The sequence below is a fragment of the Drosophila bipectinata genome, chromosome 3R (genome assembly GCF_030179905.1).
Source record: "Drosophila bipectinata strain 14024-0381.07 chromosome 3R, DbipHiC1v2, whole genome shotgun sequence".
Lineage (NCBI taxonomy): Eukaryota > Metazoa > Arthropoda > Insecta > Diptera > Drosophilidae > Drosophila > Drosophila bipectinata.
In genome coordinates, this window is record NC_091739.1 from 9526704 (window position 1) to 9539936 (window position 13233).

The 13233-nt window shown below is 43.6% G+C and overlaps 4 protein-coding genes across 7 annotated transcripts; 2 read left to right on the plus strand and 2 right to left on the minus strand.

The window, feature by feature from the left end:
- Positions 1-758: 758 nt before the first annotated feature.
- gro (TLE family member transcriptional corepressor groucho) lies at positions 759-6943 on the plus strand. Of its 4 annotated transcripts, none has more exons than XM_017246570.3 (13): positions 759-914; positions 2000-2444; positions 2534-2628; positions 3180-3243; positions 3331-3513; positions 4196-4390; positions 4453-4551; positions 4979-5035; positions 5184-5360; positions 5421-5695; positions 5768-6441; positions 6499-6698; positions 6755-6943. In XM_017246570.3, exons 2-13 carry the CDS (start codon positions 2409-2411, stop codon positions 6860-6862), a joined length of 2163 nt encoding a protein of 720 aa, XP_017102059.1. In that variant the 5' UTR covers positions 759-914; positions 2000-2408; the 3' UTR covers positions 6863-6943. The 4 variants fall into 4 exon arrangements, with proteins under 4 accessions (XP_017102059.1, XP_017102057.1, XP_017102058.1 ...); XM_017246568.3 differs by having other exon boundaries at positions 761-1282; XM_017246569.3 differs by having other exon boundaries at positions 761-1182.
- Positions 6944-8093: 1150 nt separating this feature from the next.
- On the minus strand, positions 8094-10608 carry Exo84 (exocyst 84). The gene is made up of 6 exons (XM_017246572.2): positions 10526-10608; positions 10310-10465; positions 9920-10250; positions 9088-9860; positions 8503-9032; positions 8094-8442 (listed from the first exon to the last, which is right to left on the minus strand). Exons 1-6 carry the CDS (start codon positions 10563-10565, stop codon positions 8257-8259), a joined length of 2016 nt encoding a protein of 671 aa, XP_017102061.2. The 5' UTR covers positions 10566-10608; the 3' UTR covers positions 8094-8256.
- Positions 10609-10818: 210 nt separating this feature from the next.
- Positions 10819-12004, plus strand: Vps2 (vacuolar protein sorting 2). The gene is made up of 2 exons (XM_017246621.3): positions 10819-11259; positions 11319-12004. The coding sequence occupies exons 1-2, from the start codon at positions 10947-10949 to the stop codon at positions 11765-11767; spliced, it is 762 nt and encodes a 253-aa protein (XP_017102110.1). The 5' UTR covers positions 10819-10946; the 3' UTR covers positions 11768-12004.
- A 220-nt stretch (positions 12005-12224) lies between these two features.
- On the minus strand, positions 12225-13162 carry Cmpk (cytidine/uridine monophosphate kinase Dak1). Its single transcript, XM_017246620.3, has one exon. It carries the CDS (start codon positions 13085-13087, stop codon positions 12317-12319), a length of 771 nt encoding a protein of 256 aa, XP_017102109.2. The 5' UTR covers positions 13088-13162; the 3' UTR covers positions 12225-12316.
- Between the last annotated feature and the right edge of the window lie 71 nt (positions 13163-13233).

Consider the following 13233-nt stretch of genomic DNA (forward strand, 5'->3'; position numbering starts at 1 on the left):
GCAGATTTAAGGGGATTGAATTTCCGATAATTTAATGGTATTCCGTTTTTAAATCGCATCTAAAATATCTTATATAGCCTTAATATCCTCTGAATAGCTAAATAGTTTATCAACAGCGTAGATTTCGGCCAAATAAAGATTATCACAATAATGGTTCACAACAATGTTACACCCTCCCGATCGTTGATCCATTTTTCGATTTTTCCAATGGCACATCACATTTTTAGTCAAACATTTAGCTTAGTTACTTCAGTATGTTGCTTAATCTTCTTTGATTTTTTAAATGGGAGATTGAGACTGCGATTCACAAAATATATTCCGTTTTTGAATCGGATGCAAAATGTATAAAAATGATTGTTCAAAATTTAATTAAATGTTTAAAATTTAGTCATATTAAATCCCTTTATAAATGTACATACTACATAATATATATCTTAAATTCCCCTAATTAATTTTTTTGCCAGACTGGCAACCCTAGGTTAGAATCCAAGTGGCATATCCTTTGAACGATTAAAGAAAGTTGGCAGGCCGTTAAAGTATTTGAATGGCGCCAATTTTAGCGCCATAAGTAATAGATTTTAATGTGATTTGGTAAGCCATGTTAATTTCAGTTGAACAACATTCTTTCAAATGTGTGAAAAAATAAAGGGTCTAATTTTTAATTATTTATTTTATTTAAAGAATAAGTGGGACCAGTGCATGTTACTCGGGATTTCCAAACGGTAGCAAGAATAATAATAAGTGCTCCGGATTCATTCACTCAGTCTGGCCACACTTAAAATTCACCCGAAACCGACGCGTGTGTCGAGGCTAGGAAAATAGGAAATTATAAATAGAAATAGACAACGCCGATGCCTGAAAACCCCCGCTACTGGTAGCTGACCCTACGGAAAAGGGAAAATCAAACCACCGAGGTGAAGATCGGCGTGCCAATTTGTTGCAAAAAATTGAGGCGAGAACGCCATTTACAAGCCGCGTTTAGCAGCGAGTGCGCGAGTAGAACGGAGAGTGAGAAGACTTATGGAAAGGAGGGAGTGGGGTGCGTGTGTGTGAGTGCGAGAGCAAGAGAGCGCCGCCGCCAAGCTGCCCACCACATACACGCCGTGTGTCAGACACTTCGCGGTCGGTCGGCTGAAACAGGCAATTTTATACGGGCGAAAAGTCGAAAAAGAAATTACAACCGTACGTTTTTTTCAAAAAATAAGCATAAATACAAATGTGGACGCGAAGAGAAATTGCTAAAATCGAACGATAGAACGTGCTTATCCAGGACATAGAACTGGTACTAACATTATGTCGTTTTTTTAATTGCTTTTGTTTATTTTTTGTATGGGCACAGAATAAATTTTCTTTTGCGCTGTTTGTGCGCGTGTGTGTGTGTGTGCGTGTGCGATTTGGCCACTCGTTGTTTCCTATGTATTTGTGTGCGCGTATCTCCGTCAGGGTTGCCGCCATGTGAAAACAATAAATACAGTTTGCATTTAAATTGCAAAGTTTTCCCTTTTTAATCCTTCTGGGCCCAATAAAACAAACAAATATATAAAAATCTATATGAATAGAAAATAGAAGTGTTTAAAATCAGTGCAATTCGATTCTGTATTTTGACCATTATGGCAACCCTGTTTAATTGCAGTCTGTCTGTATATGTTCGTATATTGTTTGTGCGGAGTGTGCCGTCTTTACAATAAAAAAAAGTTGAATATTTTCCACGCATTAATTGCCTAGCCCACCCAAACAATACGGATAACTCATTAAACCGGACAAGAAATTGAACTGTGATTTTGCGTAACAATTTCTCAGGCCACATGCAACTGTGCGCTTGATTTTTCGGCGGTAAACACTCACACACACATCGGCACCCTCGCTCCCGTCGGTGCGATGGTGTGCGTGTGTCTCGCTGGCTCGACGTGTGTGTGTGTGCGTACGTGCGAACGTATCGAAAAAATGGTGCAAAAATATGAAAAAGCATAACTAAGCAATTGTTAAATTCCATTCGCAGGATATGCAAAATGCGATCGAAATCCCCAGAATCCCACTAGCTGCCGGTATAATACCGAGCGAACGTAAATAAACAAGTGCATGGAAGTTGTGGAAATAGTCGTGTAAAGTCGTGTGCGGCGGAAAAGTGCCGTCGAAAATAAAACAAGAGCCATAAAACGCTTGCAAAAGAAATTTTCTACGCTTTGCGGCAATCTATTGGAGTACCACCACAACTGGATGACCGGAGGAAGGTTTATAAGCCAGGAGAAAGAGAGATAAGCCAGAAGAGGAAGAAGCCCTGGGGAAGAAGAGGAGTTCCGGAGCAATCGGAGCAATCTGGTGCATTGGCTCCGCCATCCACCTCGGCTTAACCTGCCCATAAAAAAAAAACAACAAAAAAATATAGCATAACGTAGATTAATAACAACATGTATCCCTCACCGGTGCGTCACCCCGCCGCAGGGGTAAGTTCACCTAGTCCCATTGGTCACTCGCTGTCGGTCTTCTAATGTGTCCCCTTTTTTCCCCCCCATCTATCCATCTTTCCCTCCAGGGACCACCACCTCAGGGCCCGATTAAGTTCACTATCGCCGATACCTTAGAGCGCATCAAGGAGGAGTTTAACTTCCTGCAAGCACAGTACCACAGGCAAGTATCCTGGAGAGTGATTAGCGGACGATAATTAATTCCAAAGACTTGAATTGGTTCGGTTGGGAGATGAGAATTAAACCGGATTTGTCTGATACGCGATTGTTTACATTTAAAGCAAGCGAACCTTTCTTTATTTTGAATATTTGACTTTAATGAATAATGCTAGCCAGGTTAGAAACCGAAAGCTAGCTTATCTGATTGTTAGAACTGTTTAAAGAATTATAATCTAAGAATCAAGAACTATCTAGAGAGGTCCATCCATTGAGAAACAAAATTAAGATCACTTTGAGCCTTTCCTGCTCCGCGCTAGTATTTGTGTGGATGCTGCTTCTGAGTTTTGCTCTGGAAAGTAAAACAAAAAGCTAAGCAAACCGGTTTGGCACGCCATATGCGCGCCGCCGCTGTCATAGGATTAACCTGCAAAGCTGGGCCGCCGAACCAACCGACCGACCGACCGACCGACCTACCGACTGTTCCTTGGAGAACAAACTTTCCGCTTCCGTCGCCCAACTAATTTGCCCGTTGATCGTTTTTCCTGTGAATTTCAGCATCAAATTGGAGTGCGAGAAGCTGTCGAACGAGAAGACGGAGATGCAACGCCATTATGTTATGGTAAGTTGGCATGGTCGTGATCCGCATCAGAGCTTTCTGGCTAATCCTTAATTTGTTGTTTTTTTTTTTTTATTTGAAATTCCGCAGTACTACGAGATGTCCTATGGCCTTAACGTGGAGATGCACAAGCAGACGGAGATTGCCAAACGGCTGAACACACTGATCAACCAGCTACTTCCATTCCTTCAGGCCGACCACCAGCAGCAGGTGCTCCAGGCGGTGGAGCGTGCGAAGCAGGTTACCATGCAGGAACTCAACCTCATCATTGGGGTAAGTTGGATGATGGATGCCGGATGATGCAGAAACTTGGCAATGGTTAAACTCCAATAGACTCCTAGACAGAAGAGTAATACTTCCAGAAGTAAGGTCTTAATAGGTCAGGGCAGGGTTTAATCGTAAACAGAATACTTTTGGGCTATATTTTGAGTTTATTTCTTCCACTTTCTAATTTGTTATGATTTCGCATTCGACCAATACCAATACCAATCCAAACAACATTGTGCAGCATCAGCAGCAACATGGAATACAGCAACTTTTAGTAAGTTTCTTTTGTTGCAAGCTCATTTTCGTATTATTTGTTTATTGTTGCCGTCTGCCAATGCATCCGCCAAATGCCAATTGTGCCGCTGCCACAACTATAAATACAGCCACCAAGTATCCACTCCCTCCTGTTTGTGCTCTGATCGTTCATATATTTTTTTTTCTCTCAAATAATGCTTACTTTGCCGCCAACATGTTGCTGTTCTTATTAACCCTAGATAGTCTTTATTCTGTGTGGCAAGAATGCTCGAATCATGGCCATAAAGATAATATTTTCACATAAAGACTATTTTCCGTTAATGTTGTTGTTTAAACACCAAGTTCAATGCTTACATTCTCACAAAGCACGATGTTAAGTTCAAAATCTTTCGACTCGATCCGGTTTAATCTTATTTTGATGTTTCTTTTGCAGCAACAGATTCACGCACAGCAGGTGCCGGGCGGACCGCCACAGCCGATGGGTGCACTGAATCCGTTTGGCGCCTTGGGTGCCACAATGGGTCTACCGCACGGGCCACAGGGTCTGCTCAACAAGCCGCCAGAGCACCACAGGCCGGACATCAAGCCGACGGGCTTAGAGGGACCAGCAGCCGCCGAAGAGCGATTGGTGAGTAAAAGACCGTCATTAAATTATTTAATTATTAATTTTAAATATTAACATTGCTGCAGCGCAATTCTGTATCGCCGGCTGATCGTGAGAAGTATCGCACACGGTCGCCATTGGACATAGAGAACGACTCCAAGCGCCGAAAAGATGAGAAGCTTCAAGTGAGTATTCATTCAGGTTTTGTTAATGGTTTTGCAAGTATATCAGTATCATTCATACGGTCAAACCATCCCATTTCATATCATCAGAGCTGTCCCTCAACTCACCAAAAATCGTAGTCCTAACCTAGATATATTTTGTAGAATATTACTAACCTATAAGATCCAAAAAGACAAACCTTATAGAGGGTTATAGTTCTGGTTTCGTTTAATTTCAATAATCCGCATAATATTTATTCAAATTTTAATTCGGAAAGTAATCATAAAACCAGAACAAACCTAAAAAAAAAAAAAAAGAATTCTTTATAAGCTTATACCTGTCGTTGTTGTGATTGGTGTGGTTGTTGCTATTACTGTTGTTGTTTATTGTGGGGTTTTGTACGAATTTTATTTTATATTGTTTTTGTATTTTTTTCAAAATTATTTCCAGGACGATGAAGGCGAGAAAAGCGATCAAGATTTAGTCGTAGATGTTGCAAATGAAATGGTGAGTTGAGTGTCGGCCCAGATTCAATGCAACCATCCCTCTCCTCCCTCTCAACAAAAAAAAAAATAATAATACTTTACCGAAACCACAATCCAAATACCATTCACGTGCCAATCTGTTTGCTAATCGATTTGTATTTTATTTCCAGGAATCCCACTCGCCTCGCCCCAATGGCGAACATGTTTCTATGGAGGTCCGCGATCGGGAGAGCTTAAATGGGGAGCGTTTGGAAAAGCCAAGCAGTAGTGGTATTAAGCAGGAGCGTCCGCCATCACGTTCAGGCTCCAGTTCGTCACGTTCCACACCCAGCCTCAAGACAAAAGATGTATGTTCTTAATATAATCTATAATATTTCGCAAAATTAATGTCATATGTTACCATTTAGATGGACAAGCCGGGTACACCGGGCGCCAAGGCACGCACACCAACTCCAAACGCTGCGGCTCCAGCGCCTGGCGTGAATCCTAAACAAATGATGCCACAGGGACCACCCCCAGCCGGCTATCCAGGTGCACCGTATCAACGGCCAGCCGATCCCTACCAGCGTCCACCGTCGGATCCAGCCTACGGGCGACCGCCACCAATGCCGCCATATGATCCACACTCACACGTGCGAACTAATGGCATTCCACATCCCTCAGCCCTAACGGGTGGAAAGCCGTAAGTTTATTCGACAAATATTCGATATTCGAAATATTGCATAACTAATCGGTTTAAATATTTTTTTTTCAGTGCATACTCTTTCCATATGAACGGCGAAGGCAGCCTGCAGCCAGTTCCGTTTCCACCGGACGCGCTAGTGGGCGTGGGGATACCCCGACACGCCCGTCAGATCAACACTCTGTCACACGGAGAGGTCGTCTGTGCGGTGACCATCTCCAATCCCACTAAGTACGTGTATACGGGCGGCAAGGGCTGCGTAAAGGTGTGGGACATTTCGCAACCGGGCAACAAGAGCCCCGTCAGTCAACTGGATTGCCTACAGCGCGACAACTATATCCGTTCGGTTAAATTGCTACCCGACGGCCGAACGCTGATCGTGGGCGGCGAGGCCTCCAACTTGTCCATATGGGACTTGGCCAGTCCGACGCCGCGCATCAAAGCCGAACTTACCTCGGCGGCGCCGGCATGCTACGCCCTAGCCATCAGCCCCGACTCGAAGGTCTGCTTCTCGTGCTGCAGCGACGGCAACATCGCTGTTTGGGACCTGCACAACGAGATCCTGGTGCGCCAGTTCCAGGGCCACACCGATGGCGCCTCGTGTATCGACATCAGTCCGGACGGCAGCCGGCTTTGGACAGGTGGTCTGGACAACACGGTGCGGTCTTGGGATCTGCGCGAAGGTCGCCAGCTGCAGCAGCACGATTTCAGCTCTCAAATATTCTCGCTCGGCTACTGCCCAACTGGTATGCCCATAGTTCTTATGTCTAAAACATATTTTTAATCCTAATTATTATTTTTAGGCGACTGGCTGGCTGTGGGTATGGAAAACTCGCATGTTGAAGTACTTCACGCATCGAAACCGGACAAGTATCAACTGCATCTGCACGAGAGCTGCGTTCTATCGCTGCGCTTTGCCGCCTGCGGAAAATGGTTCGTTTCCACAGGCAAAGACAACCTGCTAAACGCATGGCGAACACCCTACGGTGCTAGCATATTCCAGGTAAAGTACTAACTCATCAAACCTTAAAATCTATTCTAATTCTCATATATTTCTAGTCGAAGGAAACATCATCCGTACTTAGCTGCGACATATCAACTGACGATAAATATATTGTGACGGGTTCGGGCGATAAGAAGGCTACTGTCTACGAAGTTATTTATTAAATTCACAAATTCAAGCAGTTTTTTCATTTTGTAATAAGCTCGTACAGTTTTTATTACTAAAAAAAAAAAAAAGAAACAAAAGCGGAAACAGAAACAAATAACTACAACAAAAAGAAGGTCGTAATCTAAATCCGGAAACTAAAAAATCAATAACAATAAAATTTCAATGAGCAGCAGTAGCAACGCATCAAAAAGCGAAGCAAAAAAAATTCAAATTCTACAATATATAAAAGAAGAAGAAGAAAAAACTAAAATTTTAAGCGTACTTTTAGCTACTAAGCCTAAGCTAAGTCAAATAAAAAAAACAACCAACAAACAAAAGTTGAACACACAAATTGCAAGTAAAAAAAAAGAGAAATAATAATAAACAGAAAGTAATAAAAGTATAATGAATGTAAGCAACAGAAACGAGAGTATGTTGTAAAAAATAAAAAAGTTAGTCGGCGATACCTACCTACGTTCATCATAATAGAAGGATAAGTGCAGTCTGCATGGATTAGTCATTGCGAGCTGAGTAGGAGGAGCGTTGAGATTATGATTAACAGCTGAGCAGGTGGCAGATAGGGGAGCTAAGCGACGATGCGAGTGCTTTTAGTTTGTTTTCATGTAAAAGGTTTTGTAATTTATCCCCGAGAGTCAGACACCCACACACACCCGCGAAAGGCGGTAAACAACAGATGTAATTTTTAAGTTTCCGTTTCCTTACCTCCCTCCCTCCCAAATCCAAGTCCCTCCTTGACATTTACACACCAACACACACTCAAAACACACACATTTGCATAAATGAAGGTATATATATCTATATATATATATATAAATATAAATGAATATAACTAGTAAGAATTTAATTTAAGGTTTTCTTTAAAAAATGAAACACAAACAGACTATTTAACACACCGACCGACCGACCGACCGACTCCCACACCCATACATTCTCGCATTGGGGGGTCAGAGAGCTCAGAGCAGTCTCAGCTTTTGCTTGTATGTAACTTGAAAGGATGTAATGATGAGGATAATACTTGATAATTGTGTGAACTAAGTAAGCTCTTTGGAACCAACACTGTAAAATCCTATACATTGGTGCAGCTAAACCCAACCGAGCCGCACCTACAACCGAAATAGAACACAGCTAAATTGTTTAGTGTTTAGAGTATATTTGAAAACGAATCGATTTATATATATTTACAAAAATATATATAATGCGAACGGCGAAATTGTAATAAGCAAGAGATAGAGTGCAGCACACGCTTCGATTTTTAATTTTACAAATATTATTATTGTGGTTATATATGTATATAATTATATTATAAATAATTGAAGCAAAACGAAAAAATAAAAAAATTATATGTAATCGAATTATGTATCTTCCATCTGGAATACAGAGTTTCTCTAGTCTAAAAGACATCCGTGGTGTAAACGCTCCTCTGCCGGGGCAGGGGAGCTCCCTGTTGGCGGGACATTTTCGAATGCAACTCCCGCAGACCCTCGCACTGCCGTCCAGAAATCTGTCTAAACTTATCGATGGCGATGGGCAGCAGATTATCCACCAGGAATATTTTATTTTTCATCACAAAGTTCGGCTGGAAAAGGAGAGATTTCTTTAATAATCATAATATTTTTAAAAATCCAAGAGAACTTACATCCACAGCCATGTCTCTAGGGGGTTTGAGGGAATGCTGGGCAATGAACAACTCTTTCAAAAGTTTCTCCAGACTTTGTAGAAGGGTCTCGCACTTGGCCAAACAGCCACAGTAGTCGGTGAGCTGGAGGAAGTGCCGGATGAAAACCACTGTGGACTGTGTCAGGTTTATCCAAGTGTCACCGGTCGTTTGTGCTCTCACATCGATTCCCAATACATCGAGCTCCAAGAGCAATCGTCTCAGATTAGACTTGGTTTGCAAGTTGTACGGCAGCCAGCTTTCCTCGGTACGTCCCACCGAGTCCAGTAGGCGCTCCTTGGACTCCTCGATTAGAGATTCAAGGGTGGTGCGCAGTAGCCCCTCCAAGTGGTAGCTTATGTCCAATCCGATTTCTGTGAGCTTTGTAGAGGGCTTGCGCACCCTTTCCACACACTTGGCCACTGTCTCCAGAGAAGTGCCTTTGGTCAGGTAGTGTTTAATCAGCTGGCTGGCAAAGTACTGCAGCTCTGCATTGCACCAAACCACTAAGCCTGTAAGATGGAACCATAATGCTTATGCTTTTAGAAGAATATTTCATATACTTACTACTAACACATGCCGGTTGCTGCTCGAAGGCGGTGAGAAAATCGCAGGCCACCTGCGTTAGATCGCAAAAGAACAGTTCAGATATATCCGCATTGTTCCTCCGAGCCTCTCGTTGCGCCACTCGTAGACTGACAGTGCACACCTTTAAAAGTGTAGCGCTTGCTTGCCGATAACGTCCCATTTCAACGAGGATCTTCAGTGGTCTCTTGGCTGCCCTTAGGGCTATTTGCAAGTTGCGGTTGTGGCTATTCGAAAGTTCCTTCAACAGCACATTGATGAGCTTCTGTTCCTGCTGCTTAACCTTGGTTTCAATGGCGTCTGCTTGGTGGATCTTCTTGCGATTATCGCTTCGCATAAACTCTTGAGTGCGCTTGATCAGCTCTTGGGCATCCTCGAAGTGCCTCTGGGCAGCTAGGGTTTGAATCTCCTCGCTTGCTGTGCTCAGCCATTCAGGTGTCTCGGCCTCCAGGGACTTTGGCTCCGTCGGACTTTGCGGTGATTGCTCTTTTTCCACAGTATCGGCTTTTGACGGCTGTTTGGTTCTTGTCGGTGGCTGTGGAGCTTGACCCTTTTTCGGTTTCTTTTGCTGGTCAAAGCGAAAAGCCTCCTCCAGTTTCTCAATCCATTCTGATTTACCGCCTGCCGTGATGCTTTGATAAATCTTGGAGCCATCAGGAGTAATAATATTGATTGCATTCTTCACTCCATCCAAATCCTTGATGTTGATTACGGCAATTTTCTTGGGATCGTACTCGGTGAGGAAGTCTAAGCGTCTAAAAGATTTTAAAATCATATTAAGAATCCTACAACAATTTAATCCCACTTAACATACTTGTCGTGCTTCACTTTGCAAACAATTAGGACATCGTTAAACAGGAAAAAGAACACTCGCTGAATGGGCCTATAATCATTGCTATCCAATTCGATCAAAGCCCCCTCGTTGAGAAAAGTCTTTCCCTCCAGATTTCCGTTGAATCCCTGCACCATTTCCTTCACCGCCCTCGTGGCATGGCTGTTTTCCACATCCTCGGCAGCAGTGGTGTTCTCCGCCTCCACACTGTCGGCTTTCAGGTGACTGGAGCTCTTCCCATCGGTCATGGTGGCCAGAATGTTGCGCTGTTCAATAAGAATATGCGACAACTGATACATTTCCGACTCGAGATCTAGAAATTTATATTAAGAGTTAGTGATTGATTTATGCTGAAGTATTTTTACAGCTTACGAGATATCTCTTTGGCCGTTTGGATGAACTCCATGTAGTTCTTTTTGCATGTTTGCTTGAGAGTAGCCGCTGTTTGCTCATTGTAAGCCTCGATTTCTTTTTTTCGCTGTTGCAAATCGCTGCCACCCACGCATTCTCGTGTCAGTTCTTTAGTATCTGCAACACATATTAAAGCTTTAGCAGGCAAGCAAACCTCATCAAACTCATAAAACTTACATTTTTCAACGCTAAAATTAAAATCGTCAAACTCTTTCATGTTGGAAAACAAGCAGCAGCTGACGCAATGCCATTCACAATGGACGGCATATCATGGGCGTATTCAATAGAACTTTTATTTGTAAAAAATATATGAAAATATTTGTATTTAAAGGTTGAAAGTGAATCTTTATAAATGCATTATATTTATTTTAACTATTTAAACAAATTTAATAAATAAAAACCAATATCAATCATATGCAGTGCTTCTTCTTCTTCTTTATCCATTCCCCGCGAAACGTATACACGCATTAACCACCTTACAAACTTGACACCGTGGGACGTTTGTTTTCTTGTGTTGGATGAGTAATCTTTGATTAACTCCGTCATTCCTTGCCTTACCCAGTCGTAATTAGAAATAAGTTAAGAAAAACGCAACAAAATGGACTGGCTTTTCGGGAAAAGGATCAGCCCAGATGAGATGCTGCGCAAGAACCAGCGGGCGCTGAACAAGGCGATGCGGGACTTGGACCGGGAGCGGATGAAAATGGAGCAGCAAGAGAAGAAAATCATTGCCGACATAAAAAAGATGGCCAAGGAGGGGCAGATGGACGCGGTGAAGATCATGGCCAAGGATCTGGTTCGGACGCGCCGCTATGCCAAGAAGTTCATGCTGATGAAGGCCAACATCCAAGCCGTGTCGCTCAAAATACAAACTCTGAAATCCCAGAACACAATGGCGCAGGCCATGAAGGGTAGGGGCATCTATCAGCTGATTCAGTAGCTTATCGTCTTAATTTTCAAATCTTTGCAGGTGTCACTAAAGCCATGCAGAATATGAACCGCCAGCTGAATCTCCCACAAATCCAGAAGATCCTTCAGGACTTTGAGAAGCAGTCCGAGATGATGGACATGAAGGAGGAGATGATCAACGACGTCATCGACGACGCCATGGAAGATGAGGGCGATGAGGAGGAGACGGACGCTGTAGTATCTCAGGTACTCGACGAACTGGGTCTCCAGTTGGGCGAACAACTGGGCGACCTTCCCACCGCATCAGGATCACTCTCCATAGCCGGAGGGGCTGGGGCCCAAAAAGCTCAAGCTGCCGTGGTCGCGGGTGGCGGTGGTGCAGCTGGAGGAGGTGGTGGCGGAGGGGCAGCCGGAGGTGCTGGAGCGGCAGGGGGCAGTGGCGCTTCTTCGCCCATGTCGGATGCTGATGCGGATCTGCAGGCGCGCCTGGACAAGCTACGCAAGGATTGAAGCCTACACCACTGTAACTGCCTCCCCTTTTTGCTATAAGAACCCGATTTGTATCTCCTACAAAAGCGAATGTAATTAAATCAAGAAGCTTGTTTCGTATCGAGCGTGTTCGAAAAATCGATTGTGAACCGAAATGGAAACCAACAAGGCAATTTCATCTTTATAGAAAGCTATTTGATGTTCAAGAGCAATCTAACATTTTCGTTTGCAAATATATATTTTTATTTTATTTTTAAACTTTTTATTTATTTGTTTATTAATAGACAGAATAGAGTTGTGAAAAATGGTATAAATTATCTTCTTATAAAGTTTCCTAAAACAAAGCTATTGAGAGAATTTTCGTCATTGGTTTCGAAGCATTTATTTTATCTACACTTTAAAATATCCAATGGATGTCTGCCACTAACCTCAGGTGTTTAAAACAAGTGCTGCCTCTCCCACTATTGATTACTCGTAATTAGCATTAACAAGCGTATATATGTGTATTTCTGAGGGGTGTAGGAAATTCAAGATAACACTGCACACAGAACCAGATAGGAAATGTAATGTCTAGAAGCCGCTGGCCACAAACACGCGTTCCACATCGCCGAAGACCGCATCCGCTTCAGGACTTGCGTCGATCTTCTTCACCTGGCCGGCGCCTTCGAAGAACTTGATGATCGGTAATGAGTCGTTATTGTAGGTGGAAATGCGCTTTTTCAGACTCTCCATGTTGTCGTCCGACCGACCGGAACCACTTTGGCCACGTCCCAAGCATCGCTGGACGCACACGTCCTCGCCGCAATCGAAAAATAGCACAAACTGCATGTCCACTTTGTCGGACATCTGGCGGTTCCAGCCGTCCAGATTGTCTTGATTCCTGGGGAATCCATCAATGAGGAACTTTGACTTTCCAGACGCCTTCATGGCGTTTTCCAGCAGCGAACATGTGACCTCCACGGGCACGATCTTGCCATTTCTGATGTAATCCTCAATTAGCGTGCCAAACTCGGAGCCTTCGCGGGATCGCTCCTCCCGCAGCAAATCTCCGGCGGAGAGATGCGTGAACTGGAAGCGGTCTACAATCTTTGAACACTGCGTCCCTTTTCCGGCGCCAGGTCCGCCGAGCACAAAAACAACCTTTGGCTTTTCGGAACTCATATTATATGATGCGGTTGAAAACGTGGAGGGGGCCGGGGCGGAAAGGTACTTCTTGCAAAAACGGCTTCCGATGGAATGTCGCAATACCTGCTGATTCAGCGTTAGTAGTTGTAATCCTGGTGGTGGTGGTGGTCCACAATCGAAGAGTGTCTTTGCCGTTCGCGCGAAAGCCCGCCACATTGGCCGAAGAGAGAATGTGAGTTGGGTGATGTGTATGTGCTTGAAACACCTCAGCAGAAATGCTCTGTGACGTCAGGCACAAGCGCAGCTGTTCATACAACAACATTAACCAACACTGCAGAGTTTTAACCCTCTAAGTGACACAA